The sequence below is a fragment of the Pseudorasbora parva genome, chromosome 18, assembly GCF_024679245.1.
Source record: "Pseudorasbora parva isolate DD20220531a chromosome 18, ASM2467924v1, whole genome shotgun sequence".
Taxonomy (NCBI): domain Eukaryota; kingdom Metazoa; phylum Chordata; class Actinopteri; order Cypriniformes; family Gobionidae; genus Pseudorasbora; species Pseudorasbora parva.
This window is the reverse complement of record NC_090189.1, coordinates 14,840,753-14,854,768: the sequence shown is the minus strand read 5'-3', so window position 1 is coordinate 14,854,768 and position 14,016 is coordinate 14,840,753. Positions and strand designations below refer to the sequence as shown.

The window sequence follows — 14,016 nt, the reverse complement described above, 5'->3', positions numbered from 1 at the left end:
CAACATCTCATTTATAATAAGTTTTTATGTGATTATAAAACCCATTAAGCATCAACCAGACACAAAGTATGTATATTGCATATGTTTTTTGAGCTATTAAACGGGCCTTGGGATCCCCAAGCAGCACATGAGGGTTAAAAGTTAAAGAGATAGCGTACTTTGGAAATAAATACTATTTGATTTAGAGCAAGTTGGATTGAATTTCTGCATTTTGTTGGTTGTTAAACTTTTTGCTCATTAGATTTGTTTAATGTTTACTTGCGCAAATGTTGTACTGCAGTTGTTTTACAAATCTCCTTTTCTGAGAAAAGTCAAGAATACACTTAAAGTGTGTTCCTCTCAGATGTGTGGCATTTTCATGCTTTTGCGCAGGTTGAACTCGTCTCGTGTTTTGTCAGGTGTTCGTGACTCCGTATCGCACACGCCGCAGACAGATGACTCCTCTCAAACAGCCGAACCTCCTGTCCTCCTTGACCTCCCCGCAAACAGATCCACAATACCGTGAGTCAACAAGCACACATCCACAAAACCCGCATTCCTCTGGTCAGTGTGTCTTTAGCGTTTTGAATTCTAGAGGTAGTGATCCATCATTTAGGAGAAGAGTATGGAATTCATAATGTACCCACAACTGCACTCAACCCTCCTGAAGCAAATGCCAAAATGACACAAATTATAGACTCCTGACTCCTAGTAAGCAAGCATTTAGCCTCTCCGAGAGAAGCCCGCAACTCTCTATATTCCTCTCTCTCTAGCTTCACGGCCGATGCGCGAGACAGGTAGATTTAGTTTGACAAAGGTCAGTAATATATTCCTCTCTCAGAGAGCTCAGCTAATAAGCTGTGAATGAAGATCTTTGTTAATAAAGTGTCAGGCGAGTTCCCGCTCACAAAAGCAACTCTGTCACCGTAATTGCTCCATCATTAGCATCCCAGCCACGTCAAAGCGCTAAGTCAGTCATTAGCCAAGGGGATAACGCAATCAGAGATTCTGTTGCAAGCTGGTAATAACATCTTCTTTGATTTGCCCAGTCTTAGACCACATAATAAGGACATTTGGGACTGGTTGCACATAGCCATAGCTAGCCAAACATATTCATATACAGACTTACAATAAATAAGGGCTACCGCTTTGGGGGAAAAGCAGATATTGACGACATTATTAAATTAGGACTAAAGCAGAAAACTGTATAAAAATGAACACCGGCTGCATCATTTACAGTATATCCATGTACTCAAATGGTCTTATCTTCTGGATATTTAAAGGTGCTCTATCTAAATTGTTTTGACTGCACTACAACATAAAAATACCATAAGTCTGCAGAGATGTAGGAAGTTCAAATACTTGTTACTCTGAAAAACTATGCTACAACCAGTTATTATCATTTGAAATGTGCATTTCATGTCGGAATGTCCGTTTATGTTTTGGTCTGTGTGATCCCAGCCATTGGCAGTTTACCCAATAGTATTTCGACACCCTAGGTTGCCAGTTGGCGGAAAAAACAGAGATGGAAGCCAGCAAACGAAATGGGACAGAGGCCGCAAATTCTAACCGACCTAAAAAGCATTAGCAATAAAAACGTTTTAAACCTATACATTAGCTGATCAACTTATACTGTAAGGGTCGTCGCTTCCCATTCTCAATTACGCTCATTTCTGTTGTCTGTCCTCTGGGTGGGGGATCACATTATGAAATAAATGTTTTTGTCTAATACACTTTGGCCACAATTATTGGTACCACTTAAAATTCTTATGAGTAAAATATCTCTGAAGTATATTCCCCTTCATATTTACAGTTTTTAGCACACCAGGGTGACTAGGAACATGAAATTATCCTGCCATGACTTTCTGTTTCACAAAGAGTATAAATATGAGGTAACAAAGTCCATATTCCCTTAATCATCCATCACAATGAGGAAAACCAAACAATATAGTTCTGATGTGCAGCAGCGATTATTGAGCTTCACAAAATAGAGAGTGGCTGTAAGAAAATAGCTGAAGCATTGACATTTCTCATTTCCACCATCAGGGCAATAATTAAGAAGTTCCAATCAACAGAAAATGTTACGAATCCGCACGGAAGAGGACGCATGTCTATTGTCTTAATGCACGGCGAGGAGGAAAGTTGTGTACAAAGGAGTGTACAAACACTTTACAAGGATTACAGCTGGTGAATTGCAGAAAATAGTAGAGTCTTGGCCTGAAAATATATAACTGTATATGTAACAGTCAAACAGCACCTACATCACCACAAGTTGTTTGGGAGGTTTTCGAGAAAAATACTCCTCGGTCATCCAAAAACAAACTTCAGCATATTCTGTTGCCAGACACGGGTGGTGCTTCAAACTGGTTCTATGGTCAGATGAAGAGAAACAAATAGTTTTTTGGTGGCAAACCCACGAGATGGTCTGGGGTACACATAGATAAAAAGTACGTCATGCCCATGGTTAAAGGTCCCATTCTTCACGATTCCAGCTTTCAAACTTTAGTTAGTGTGTAATGTTGCTGTTAGGGTTAGTGGGAGAGCCACGTGGGAGAGCAACGAGACCACGCATTCAGCGCTTGCATCTCCCCGTTATGGTTAGAGGCGGGACCTTTCCGGGCAAAGTGCGCTAAGCTGCTGTCCAATCACAACACGGGAAGCGCTGGCCCAATCAGAACTCGCTACGTATTTCTGAAGGAGGGACTTCATAGAACAAGGAAATCATCAGGCCGTTTTTAGGGCAGAGAAAACAGCGGTATACAGATAAGTATATTGTGTGAAAAATACAGTTTTTTTTACACGTGAAACATGAACTCATATCACTCACTTATATTGCAAACTGTAAACATAATCAAAGCTTCGAAAACACGCGAAGAACGGTACCTTTAAATATTCCGCTGGATCTTTAATGTTGTGGCCCTATTTGTGACCCTGGACCACAAAACCAGTCATAAGGGTTCATATATATATATATATATATAATTATGAACCCTTATGACTGGACATGAATATCTTCATGGAACATGATCTTTATTCAATATTCTAAAGATTTTTTGGCATAAAAGAAAAATCTGTCATTTTGACCCATACAATGTATTGTTGGCTATTGCACAAATATACCTTATGACTGGTTTTGAGGTCCAGGGTCAAATTTTTTGGACATCTTGTTTCTATCAAATACCAACAGATAAAACAATCTAAACCTGACGGCCTCTGCTAGAAATGTTATAATACGCTGTGGTTGGATTTTCCATTAGGACAATAAAACAAACATTAAAATCAACACAAAATTGGGTTTTTTCATTCCAGTTTCCTGAACTGTACCGTAAAACTGAAGAGGAGAGTATATCGACATGGACTTGGGAATTTAAAAGATCTGGAGAGATTTAGTATGGAGGAATGGTCTCTGATATTTTTTTTATAAGGTGTTCTCTAAACTCATCAGGCTTTATAGATCAAGACTCAGAGCGGTTATCATGGCAAGAGGAGGTTGCTAGAAGTATCAAATAAAAAGTTGCCATTAATTGTGTGGCCAATATGTATTAGAGAAAACCTTCATTATGAGGTTTTTCCCATTTTCAATTGTTTTACTTCAATGAAAGGTTTGTTTTTGAGGATTTTTTTTTAAAATAAAAGTTCAACAACGCAGATTTACTTTCCGACTTCTTCGTCCATGTTTACCAAGGGTGCCAATAGTTCTGACCATGACTGTATAGGCAAAATATTTATTAAAATAGCATTATTAATTTATTAAAATAACATAATATATGAAACTTTTCATCATTGCACTGAAGCTGGATGACCACATTTGGATGTGCATACATTTTAAATAATTAAATTATTCCCTCCATAATCAATGATTCACACAAATGCTTCTACTAGTGAACGTCTTGTGCTCTACCTTCACACTCCTTGCAAAGTTTATGCATTTATTTTTCTTTGTACTCCTTATAGACCTGCCCGTGACGCCCCTGACCGATGCACTAGCCACTTTGATGCTGTGGCCCAGATTCGAGGAGAAGCCTTCTTTTTTAAAGGTAAGAACATGCAGAAGTCCAGGATGAAATCAATAGATATTATTAGGGCTGGGCGATAAATCGATTTTATGAATTAATTCGAGTTTTTAGTTTACGACGATTTTTGTGAATGAAAATCGGTTTTCTCTTTCAAATCCGCCGACGCTCCCCTCTGAGCTCCCGTAATGGCTCAGCCCTCCCCGCGCGCGTTTGCCACAGAGGTACACAAACAACAAGGATCGCGTCTAACAACATACAGTGTCATTCGTAATTGGTTCAGTTTTTCACAGAACAATTAACAATACCCCGCTGCAAAGTGTGTTTGAAGTCTGAACGGAACCGCGGTAGGCGCTATACTCATTTAAAGCTGCGCTGACACGAACGCAGCGCGAGCTCACACACGGGCCAATCTCGTGACAGACACGATACACAGCGCTGGTGATCCAGTGAGAGACCGTTTAAATCAACACACCATCGCTACTGTGATCTAGTGGAAGCGGTCGGCGCACAATTCTGTTATAAACCACAGATATCAGCTCTAACAGAGCTGAGCGAAGGTCAGGGGTTTCAGTCACAAAACACCAACATTTACCACGATTGTACTATAGTAAAACCACATGGATTTAATGTTGTTGTTGTCATTATTCTCAGGATTCGTACAACCTTTTAAGATTGAAATTCAAGCACTTTCCAATGGTTTTCAAGAGCTTCACACTTATTTCCAGCACTTCAAAGCTCTAGATATCCGATTGTAATGTTATTTTTAATGTGATGGTTTGTAAAACTAAAAGTTTAAAGGGGTCTTGTGAAAGAAATAGTCGAATGTTTTTTTTAGTTTATTTTTTTTAAATGTGTAATCCATTTTGTAGCATTTTTATTTTAAAAAAGATATGAAATGCCCACCACTATAACCAGCAGAAGAGCACTTATTGATTTATTAGCGATTTTCACTCCCTAATGTATGGAAAGTACGAAGTCACAGTCTCAGGAAAAACTAAACTTTTCTTCAAATTGTGACTAAATTACAGTAAAGTAAAGAGCTCCTTTAATAATCACTGAAGCTGTCGATCAGTTCAGTGTGAGACTATTGAAGAACAATGCTAATCTATATTTAATAAGAGCATTAGGCTACATTTAAATTTTCCCTATACTTTTGCACATTACTGTTGTTAATAAAAGTTAATTTTATCTGCATATCAATTCATAAACCTTTGATATGTATACTGTATATTGCAAAAGATATGGTGCCCATTTATACTGTGGAATAGTCGGGGGTTATTCACATGCTGAAAGTTTTGCACCCCAGGTAGGCACTTCTACCAAGCTGCAAATATTTAATTTTACCTAAACAAAATAAAGTTAAAACTTGTTTTCAACAATTTCTTTGTCATCTGCAGACTGATTTTAAGTAGGAGGGGGAAAAAATCGTTTTAAATCGTAAATCGAATTTTTGGTGAAAAAAATCGGGGATTTTTTTTTTGGGCCATATCGCCCAGCCCTAGATATTATCAATCGCCAATGTATAAGGTTCTACATCCTTTTGTGTGTATGATCTACAAAACACTTCTTAAAAAGTTTTTATCTGCGTTTGTGTCTGGTTTTATTGGTAATATTTTGATATTGTTAAAATAAAATGTATTTAATAGAGTGCAAAATTGCACAAGATATTATTACTAAAATTGATATTAATATATTTCGACTTGTCATGCAACACACCTTGAGTTTAAGGTTATGTTTTGAACTTGAGTTTAATTTTCTTACCTCGTTTGAATTAGTAAAACAAATTATTAAAACAAGGTTGCCAGTGGGGAAAGAAGAAAAAACAATTCAAGATTATATTATCAAGATATATTATTAAATAAAATAAAATATTAAATATATATTTGAATCTAAAGTAAATCAGTAGTTCCCCACAAAACTTATTTGTGGACAAAAAAAAGGTAAGTATTTTAGAAATATTGATAAAGACTTCAAATCAGTTTTGTGGGGAACTATTGAATTTCTTGAACAGCTGTTAAATTGTTTTGTTTTACTGTTCAGCCATTAAATGTGCTGTCTGCACACCACCGCTGTCTGCATTTTGATATATTAACATTTTCGCATTGTATTTGTTTGGCTGGTTCTGCCAGCTGGGCACCCTTCGATGCCCCTGGGTATGAACGCATTCCTCGCTTTACTAAGCAATATCCAAATAATAAGCTGTCATAAACACAAATAATCACACATTCTTACTGTCAAACCTTCTGTCAGGGAAGTATTTCTGGCGTCTGACGCGTGAAAAGCACTTGGTGTCGTTAAGGCCAGCTCAGATCCATCGCTTCTGGAGAGGTCTGCCTGCTAACCTGGACAGTGTGGATGCTGTATATGAGAGACCTGGAGACCATAAGATAGTGTTCTTTAAAGGTAAATGCCTGGATTCAACTTTTAAATTATGATTTAATATAACCCTTTCATATAACCTTTTGCACGATCGTTACTACATTTCGACTGGTTTGTCTCACCTTAACAGTACTTGACATTTAATACCCCCCAAATGCAGGGGGATTTCAGCAGTGGCGTGTAACGCATTCACTCCTACTGGCCACGTTGAATTTTATATATAATAAAGGCTAAAAACTGTTCAGGTGTAGTCTGTTAAAAAGGCATATGAAATAAGTGCAATGTAGTGTTGTCAGAAATATAGATTTTTTTTTTAATTTACTGGTACTGAAATACCACTTCCAATACTCATTTTCTGCAGAATAGATAGACAATACCAGCAGAGTTTTCATCTGTCCAACAGCGAGCTGGCACAAAAAAACCCACCTCCCCTCCCTCACTCGATTAATCTGCTCCAGATGAATATTGTTGGTGATACAGGGCTTGAATTTCGGCTTGGGATTGCGCATATACCACAGCATTTTACTAATTACGAAGGATTTTGTTCTCACACCCAAATTGTGCACATAAAGCCTCCCCGTACTAAACTAAATTACTTGTCTTTGCTTATACTGTGCTTAAACGGTCAAATACACACAAAGTAATGACAAAATGCCGTTCTTGGCGAGGATTCACGTAAACACAGTCTGTTGTGTTTTAAGTGAACATAAATGAGAGGAAAATGCATGTGTAACAATGTAATAATGGATCCATGTGTTAGGTCTTAAAGTGACAGCAGCCTAATATATCTGCGGACAGATTATGTCAAACACTGCACCTTAAAGGGTTAGTTCACCCAAAAATGAAAATTCTGTCATTAATTACTCTCCGTCATGTCGTTCCAAACCCGTAAGACCTTCGTTCATCTTCGGAATCGGAGCACAAATTAAGATCTTTTTCATGAAATCTGACCCCTCCATAGACAGCAACAGAATTGCAACTTTCGTGGGCCAAGACCGGTAGTAACGACATCGTTAAAATAGTCCATGTGACTATTTTAACGTGAAGAGACAAGAATTATTTTTTGGGCGCAAAAACAAACAAATAGAACGACTTCTCTTCCCTGTCACTCACTTCCACTGTTCACAAAGTACCTCGCTTCCAGGTTTTATGAGAGGCTCCTCATCTTTAATCTGGCAACTTGTATGAGCGTTGAGTCAGTGGGGGAAACAACTCTCTCCAATATATTTAATTTGGACTGCAGAACTCAATATAATCACTAGCTGTAAATATTACATACTGCACCTTCAAATAAGTTTCTGTTATGTTGTTAAGTTTTTGTGGTTACCAATGTGCTAAAGAGTAGTGCTTTGGGTTAGGCTGTGGGTGGCTACAGGAAGGTATACAGCACAATGACAATATGAGAAATTATCTGATTAAAATAAATAAGTTGTATTTAGTAAATGCTTTGCTAGTTTGCTAAAGAATAGATAGAAATAGCAACAAGAAAACAGAACCGAATTTTACACTGTTAGTTGCTTTTGGCAGTCAGTAATCTGTGATAATTCCACAGTTAGAGATCAAGAACATCTCTCAAAGGCTCTTTAAAATGATTCAAAAAGGCCCTCTGATTGTGTAGTTAATTCCAGACATTTTAAGCTAAATGTTCCCTAGAGCATAAACACACACTCTTACAAAAATTCTCTAAAGGATTGGAATTTGAAGCTCTCGAGTAATGTAAATGTCATTTTTAATAAGAAATGGACTATAAAGGGAACAATATCCTTCAAAGATATAACACAAATTTGTTTTTAAGTTCAAAAGCAGGGAGGTAAAAATAACGTGTTGTATATTTAAAGCATTGAAATGCATTTCACAGCAGGTCTGTGTTTTCTAATCTGGTCTGCAGGCACAGGAAGCCTTTACCACTTTCCCACCTCACAATAAGTTGTTCTCACTTCTTTAGGAGGGAAATATTGGGTGTTCAAGGACAATAACGTTGAAGAGGGCTACCCACGGTCTGTCAGTGACTTCGGGCTCCCCGCGGAAGGAGTAGATGCAGTATTTGTTTGGCTGCACAATGAGAAGACCTACTTCTTCAGAGACAACCGTTACTGGCGCTACGATGACCATCTGCAGCGCATGGACCTCGGCTACCCAAAAGACACGGCGCTGTGGAAAGGGATCCCCTCTCAGCTGGATGATGCCATGCGGTGGTCTGACAGTAAGTATTGAGAGTCATATTATGTCTCTGGAATTTTAAGCAGCTCTCCTGAATGTTATTTTTTAGAGCCACAAAAAAATGAATCGTTTCCCTTCCCTGGTGAAAAGATCGGTTAGCTGTTTAACTAGGTAGGGAAGAGCATAGCTATGTGAAATGTACTCCTAAAAGTTGACACAACCAGCTTTTAGTAGATTTAAATATTTTGATTGCATCTAATTTTGTACACACAGATGTCCAATAAAATGATGATAAAATCTGATGTAATTAGAACAGCCCCTCCACATACATTATAATTACTGCTTATAAATGCCTCAAATTAGCATTTGAAAGTAGCAAATTATGTTTTTTTCCAGGCTGACAAACTTTTTTTTTTATAAAAATTCCATATCAGTGTTATTTAAAGGGATATCACTCAACAATTCTGTCATTTACCCACCCACAAGTTGTTCCAAACTTTTGATTTCTTTTACTGAACAGACAAGAAAATATTTTAAAGAATGTATGTAGCCAAACAGTTGATGTCCCCATTGACTTCCATACTGGAATAATTTTCAGAATGATTTTATTCAGCTGATGAACGATAAAAACATTGACAGCCAATAAGAATCCATCCTGCTGTAACAAGCTCGAGCATTTAAAGCAACAAACAAGCACACGCTTGGAATAAACAGAACTATATCGTCCACTGGTGTGGACGCTATTATAGTTAACTTTCTGGTTATTGTTCTTGGTGTGATTTTTTTTTTTTTTAAATAAACACTTCTCCAAGCTGATATGCAATAATAATAGGAGAAGAATGTGTTCGGGAAAAGGCAGTTTCGAACTCGGAAGCTAACACCACACATCTTAGTCTCCACGCCACTGCTCCTGTTATCCGATGGGTTTCTTTTATCATTTTTCCTGGCTCAATCAGACAGTGGAGGGTGGATTTAATGTAAATAGCCTCTACCAACAAGGCGCGTGTAAATAGACATTCTGAAATAAACACTACATCATTAAATTAACCGCTTTCCTCCTAAAATTCAAATAGATTCTAATATTATCTTCCATCATGTGTGAATCATCAAACAATTACTCTTTAGGGTGCTATTTTAACAATCAAAGTGCATGGTGTAAAGCAGGTCCGAATCCACTTTTGCTAGTTTGCGTTTTAATGGTTGGCGCGCCCGGCTCATGGTCTAAAAGGGTTGTGCCAATTCCGTTAATGAGTCATGGGTGTTTTGGGCGTAACATGCAGAATAAATCAGTCAGAGTCTCATCCCATTCCCTTTAAAAGCCAGTTGTGCTTAGCCTGACAAGCCAGACCCACATCAAGATGTTTGGTCTGGAAACTCACCATAGACAGGGCTCAATCCGAGAGGCGGGATAAACGGTTGTCTTTCAAACTCCCTCTGCACGCGATAGGATAGCGCTACCACCAACCGGAGCAACGAAGGTGAAACAGAGCTCGTTGATAGATTAAACATTCGCCGTATCCGGTCAGCAAAACTCAGAACAAATCTTCCCTTTTTAAGAATGACTTCAGTGCCGTTCTTTGTTCTTTTCTCAAAGAAAAGCTTAAGTCTTCCAGAGTCGACAAACGGTTCTAGTGACGTCATTACATCCCTGCACTTCCTGCTGTAGTCCAAACCGGCCGTTCGCTGTAGGCTTTGAAAGGGAACTTCTGTTAAATAAAATATCTCGCTTGGCATTGAACTTTGAGCTTTATAATTTTACAGGTATTATTTATGCTCTAACAGCAACACTAACTAACTAACTAACTAAACTTACACACTAACTAAAGTTTGAAAGATGGAATCGCACTTCCATGGGCGAACAAATGGGCACGAGTGCATTTGCTATTTAAACAATGTGGTGTACGACGTGAATATGATAACCGCATCTGGCTGAAACTGCCAAAAAAACACATGCGTCACGCCTGGCGCCGCATTGCGCCGGGTGTAAAATAGGGCCCTTATACATCATATTAAGGCACTGTGTGCAGTTGTACGACCCCGAACCGCCTTGGAAGAAATAGTCTTATTTGGGTGGAGAGACTGTTAGCCGTGCAGGTGTTTTGATTGTGTAGTTGTCATAGCAGCCGTTTCTAGGTCTATGTGAGCAGAATGGAGAAAGGGGCATAATGTTCTGTCATGCCTAATGCAAGGCATTGTGTCTAATGCACAGAGAGCTACTCGTGGTGTCCTCAAGGATGAAGACCAGGCAATTGCAATGTTGTGGTGGATCACATGAAGCCTGTTAAATAAAAGCAATGCTTTCAATTGCTCCTTTCTAAGCGCTTTCATTTAAAAACACGCCGCTTCTTTGCATCGCATTTATACTAGGGCTGAAGTTAATGCATGAAATAATTCAACATTTATTTCAATTTGACCATACCAATGTCAAAATATGCTAAATGTTTGGCATGTAGAAGTGCAGGCCACCCCCCCAGAGTTTAGGTCTGTCACATAGAAAAGTATGATGCATCAGGATACATATTTAAGTGCTATATTTGGATTTTCTATGTGTGATATTCCAACAAAGTAATTACTTCCAGAACCTGTAATTAGCATTGAAGCAGTTTGAACATTTTTTAAATGTCACCCACGACATTCATTTATATGAATGTGAATGTGAATGTGAAGGTCAGTTATTTTGCATATTATGCATGATGTTAGTCTATAAAGATGTGCAGCTGACCGTTTTTGGCCATTGTGTCATGTCTCGCTGTTTTATTTCCTTATCGTCTCATGCCAAATGTATAAAATGGCAGGTTATGGGCCATTAGGGCGCATTTCATTTTTGTTTGCACTGTTTTGTCTCCCCTAAGAAATCCTCTTTGCAGTTTTGCATATTGCTAATTCACTTAAAAGCACAGTTTGAACAGTTTTATGCAGAATTGTGGTCTCCTCAGGTGTTGTTCTCTGAGGCTTTGCTAGCCCCACAGGAAGAGCTTTGAACGAGAAGAGAGAGCAGGCCACACTCTAAAGTGACAGTCCCCGGCCTCCACGGGAGGGAGGAACTATTAAGCCTGTGGAGGTGCTGGCAACAGTATCCTGTTCAAATGGACAGCACTGAAGGCCAGATTTAACTGCAGACTGAGACAGAGAGGGATAGTAAAGCTCTTGTTCAGATTGGACAAATGCAAGCATTCGGCGTAACCCGAGAAAGAACTTTTCATCACGAGGCAAAATATGGCAATCTCCATTTGTGATTCAAATCTATCCCCCAAAAGACATATGATTTACTGTCAGATTAGTAGTTTTCTTTCATAATATACTGACTCATATAATTTCAAACCCATATAAGACTTTCTCCTTTGGAATGCAAAAAGGAGATATTTATCGGAATATCTGAGCTGCTCTTTTCCATATAATGAAAGTGGATGGTGACCAAGCACCGTCAAGCTCCCAAAAAGAAAGAAAAAAAATCACCATTAAAGGAATCTCTATTAATTTGTGCACTCTTCTAAAGTTGTTCTATTCATGAAAAGAAATTCATGCAAGTTTTGAAATACATGTGAGTGAGTAAATTGTTTTGTTGAACTAGCTCTATAAAATATGACATTGCAAACATTGTGCACTTATTAATAATAAGTATTAGTATATCTGTAAAAATTACAATCAGTTAATTATGTAATTTCCAAGCGTTTTTGTCAGCCTTTTACCTAAGATATTTACTTTAAATATTTATCCCCTGATATTTTTAAGTAAATATTTTAATAAACGAATAATGCATTCTGAATGTTCATGTTTTTTTTTTTTTGATGTTGGTGGCATGATGGTAAACAAATAAAATATTTCATCCTTTTGTTTCAGATTTTTTGTTTTCCTTTTTTTTTTATTAATATATTTAAATTTTACATTTTTATGATTTGAATGAATTATTAACTTTTTATCAACTCAAAACCACTGCAGTTCCCTCAGTTAACCCTGAGTTATTTCTTTTCTCTTTTTTGAGGTATTAAGCAGTCATTTATTATATTTTATAATTTTCATTTTTTTGTGTGTCATTTATAATTATTTTATTCCTATATTAATTATCTCTTTTTTTATCAGCCAATCATCTTAAACAGACCACCCGTGTCCAGAGACTACAGTGTGAAGTCCCTGCACAACACATTGTACAATATTATTGTCAAACCCCCCCAAGGCTCAAATCCTAGAATCGTTCCTGGTGGTCTCGAAACAGGAAATAGAGTTGACAGAGGGAAAAGTGAAACCACAATGATCTGTATGCTAGATGAAAGCAGGTCTAAAAAATCCATTCTGCACATCAACCTGTATTTTATTCCCTTGTATTTTCTGCTCTTTCTACCCAGGTGCGTCATATTTCTTCAAGGGAAAGGAGTACTGGCGCGTGGCGGGCAGCGATATGGAGGTTGAAGCGGGTTATCCGCGTCCCATCGGCAAGGACTGGCTGGTGTGCACGGAAATGCAGTCAGACTCCCCGGAGATGCAGAACAACTCGAACACAAGGCTTCACGGGCAACACCACGCAGACCATGCAGAAAATGGCTACGAGGTTTGTTCCTGCACTTCGGACTCAGCCTCCCCGCTGGGGACACGACTGACCCTCTCGCCCGCCTGGGTGTTAGCGCCACTCTGGACGCTCGCACTCGCTCTCTCCTCTGCTCCTCTCTGATAAGGGCAGAGCCACAGGCCTGTACTCAAAAAGACTCAAGGAGCAGAACATACAGCAGCCTGTGGGTGAAGAGAGTGATGAGAGGCTCTGAAAAAGCCTTTCGCCAGCACCGGACTGATGAAATGGACTCAGCACTTCAATCAAGAGAGGGATTGGATCACTTTTTTTTTTTTTAGGTTGATGCTTTTTGTTGTCTTATTTCTGGAAACTGGAAATTCTATTATTGTTGTTATTATTATTATTATTATTATCATTATTATTATTATTATTATTATTATTAGTGATGCTTGCTGTTGCTATCTTAAAGGGTTAGTTCACCCAAAAATGAAATTGATGTCATTAATGACTCACCCTAATGTCGTTCCACACCCGTAAGACCTCCGTTCATCTTCAGAATGTATCAGAATATCTTCACAGTTTAAGATATTTATATTAGTCTGAGAGCTTTTCTGTTTCTTCGAAGAAAGTGTATGCACACTATTCTGTCCATTTCCAGAAAGGTAATAAAAACATCATGAAAGTAGTCCATATGTGATATGATGTTTTTATTCCCTTTCTGGACATGGACAGTATATTGTGCATACACTTACATATGCTCTCGGATTAAATCTAAAATATCTTAAACTGTGTTCCGAAGATGAACGGAGCTCTTACGGGTGTGGAACGACATTAGGGTCGTTAATGATATTAATGTCATTTTTGGTTGAACTAACCCTTTAACCCCAAGTATTAAACTATGGCATGTAATTTATCTCGCACTGTTTGTTCTACAGACATAAATTATGACATAAATTGTGGCGCTTATTGAGGTGTGCT

At 38.1% G+C, this 14,016-nt stretch overlaps 1 protein-coding gene across 2 annotated transcripts in view; it reads left to right on the top strand.

Moving 5' to 3' along the window:
- mmp17a (matrix metallopeptidase 17a) overlaps positions 1–13,513 on the top strand; it is a 124,988-nt gene extending 111,475 nt beyond the window's left edge. For both annotated transcript variants that reach the window (XM_067424567.1, XM_067424568.1), the window contains exons 6-10: positions 399–501; positions 3,934–4,016; positions 6,246–6,398; positions 8,320–8,577; positions 12,878–13,513. In XM_067424567.1, the coding sequence (XP_067280668.1) occupies positions 399–501; positions 3,934–4,016; positions 6,246–6,398; positions 8,320–8,577; positions 12,878–13,200 (920 nt within the window). In that variant the 3' untranslated portion in view covers positions 13,201–13,513. The remainder of the gene's footprint in view (positions 1–398; positions 502–3,933; positions 4,017–6,245; positions 6,399–8,319; positions 8,578–12,877) is intronic.
- Positions 13,514–14,016: the final 503 nt, after the last annotated feature.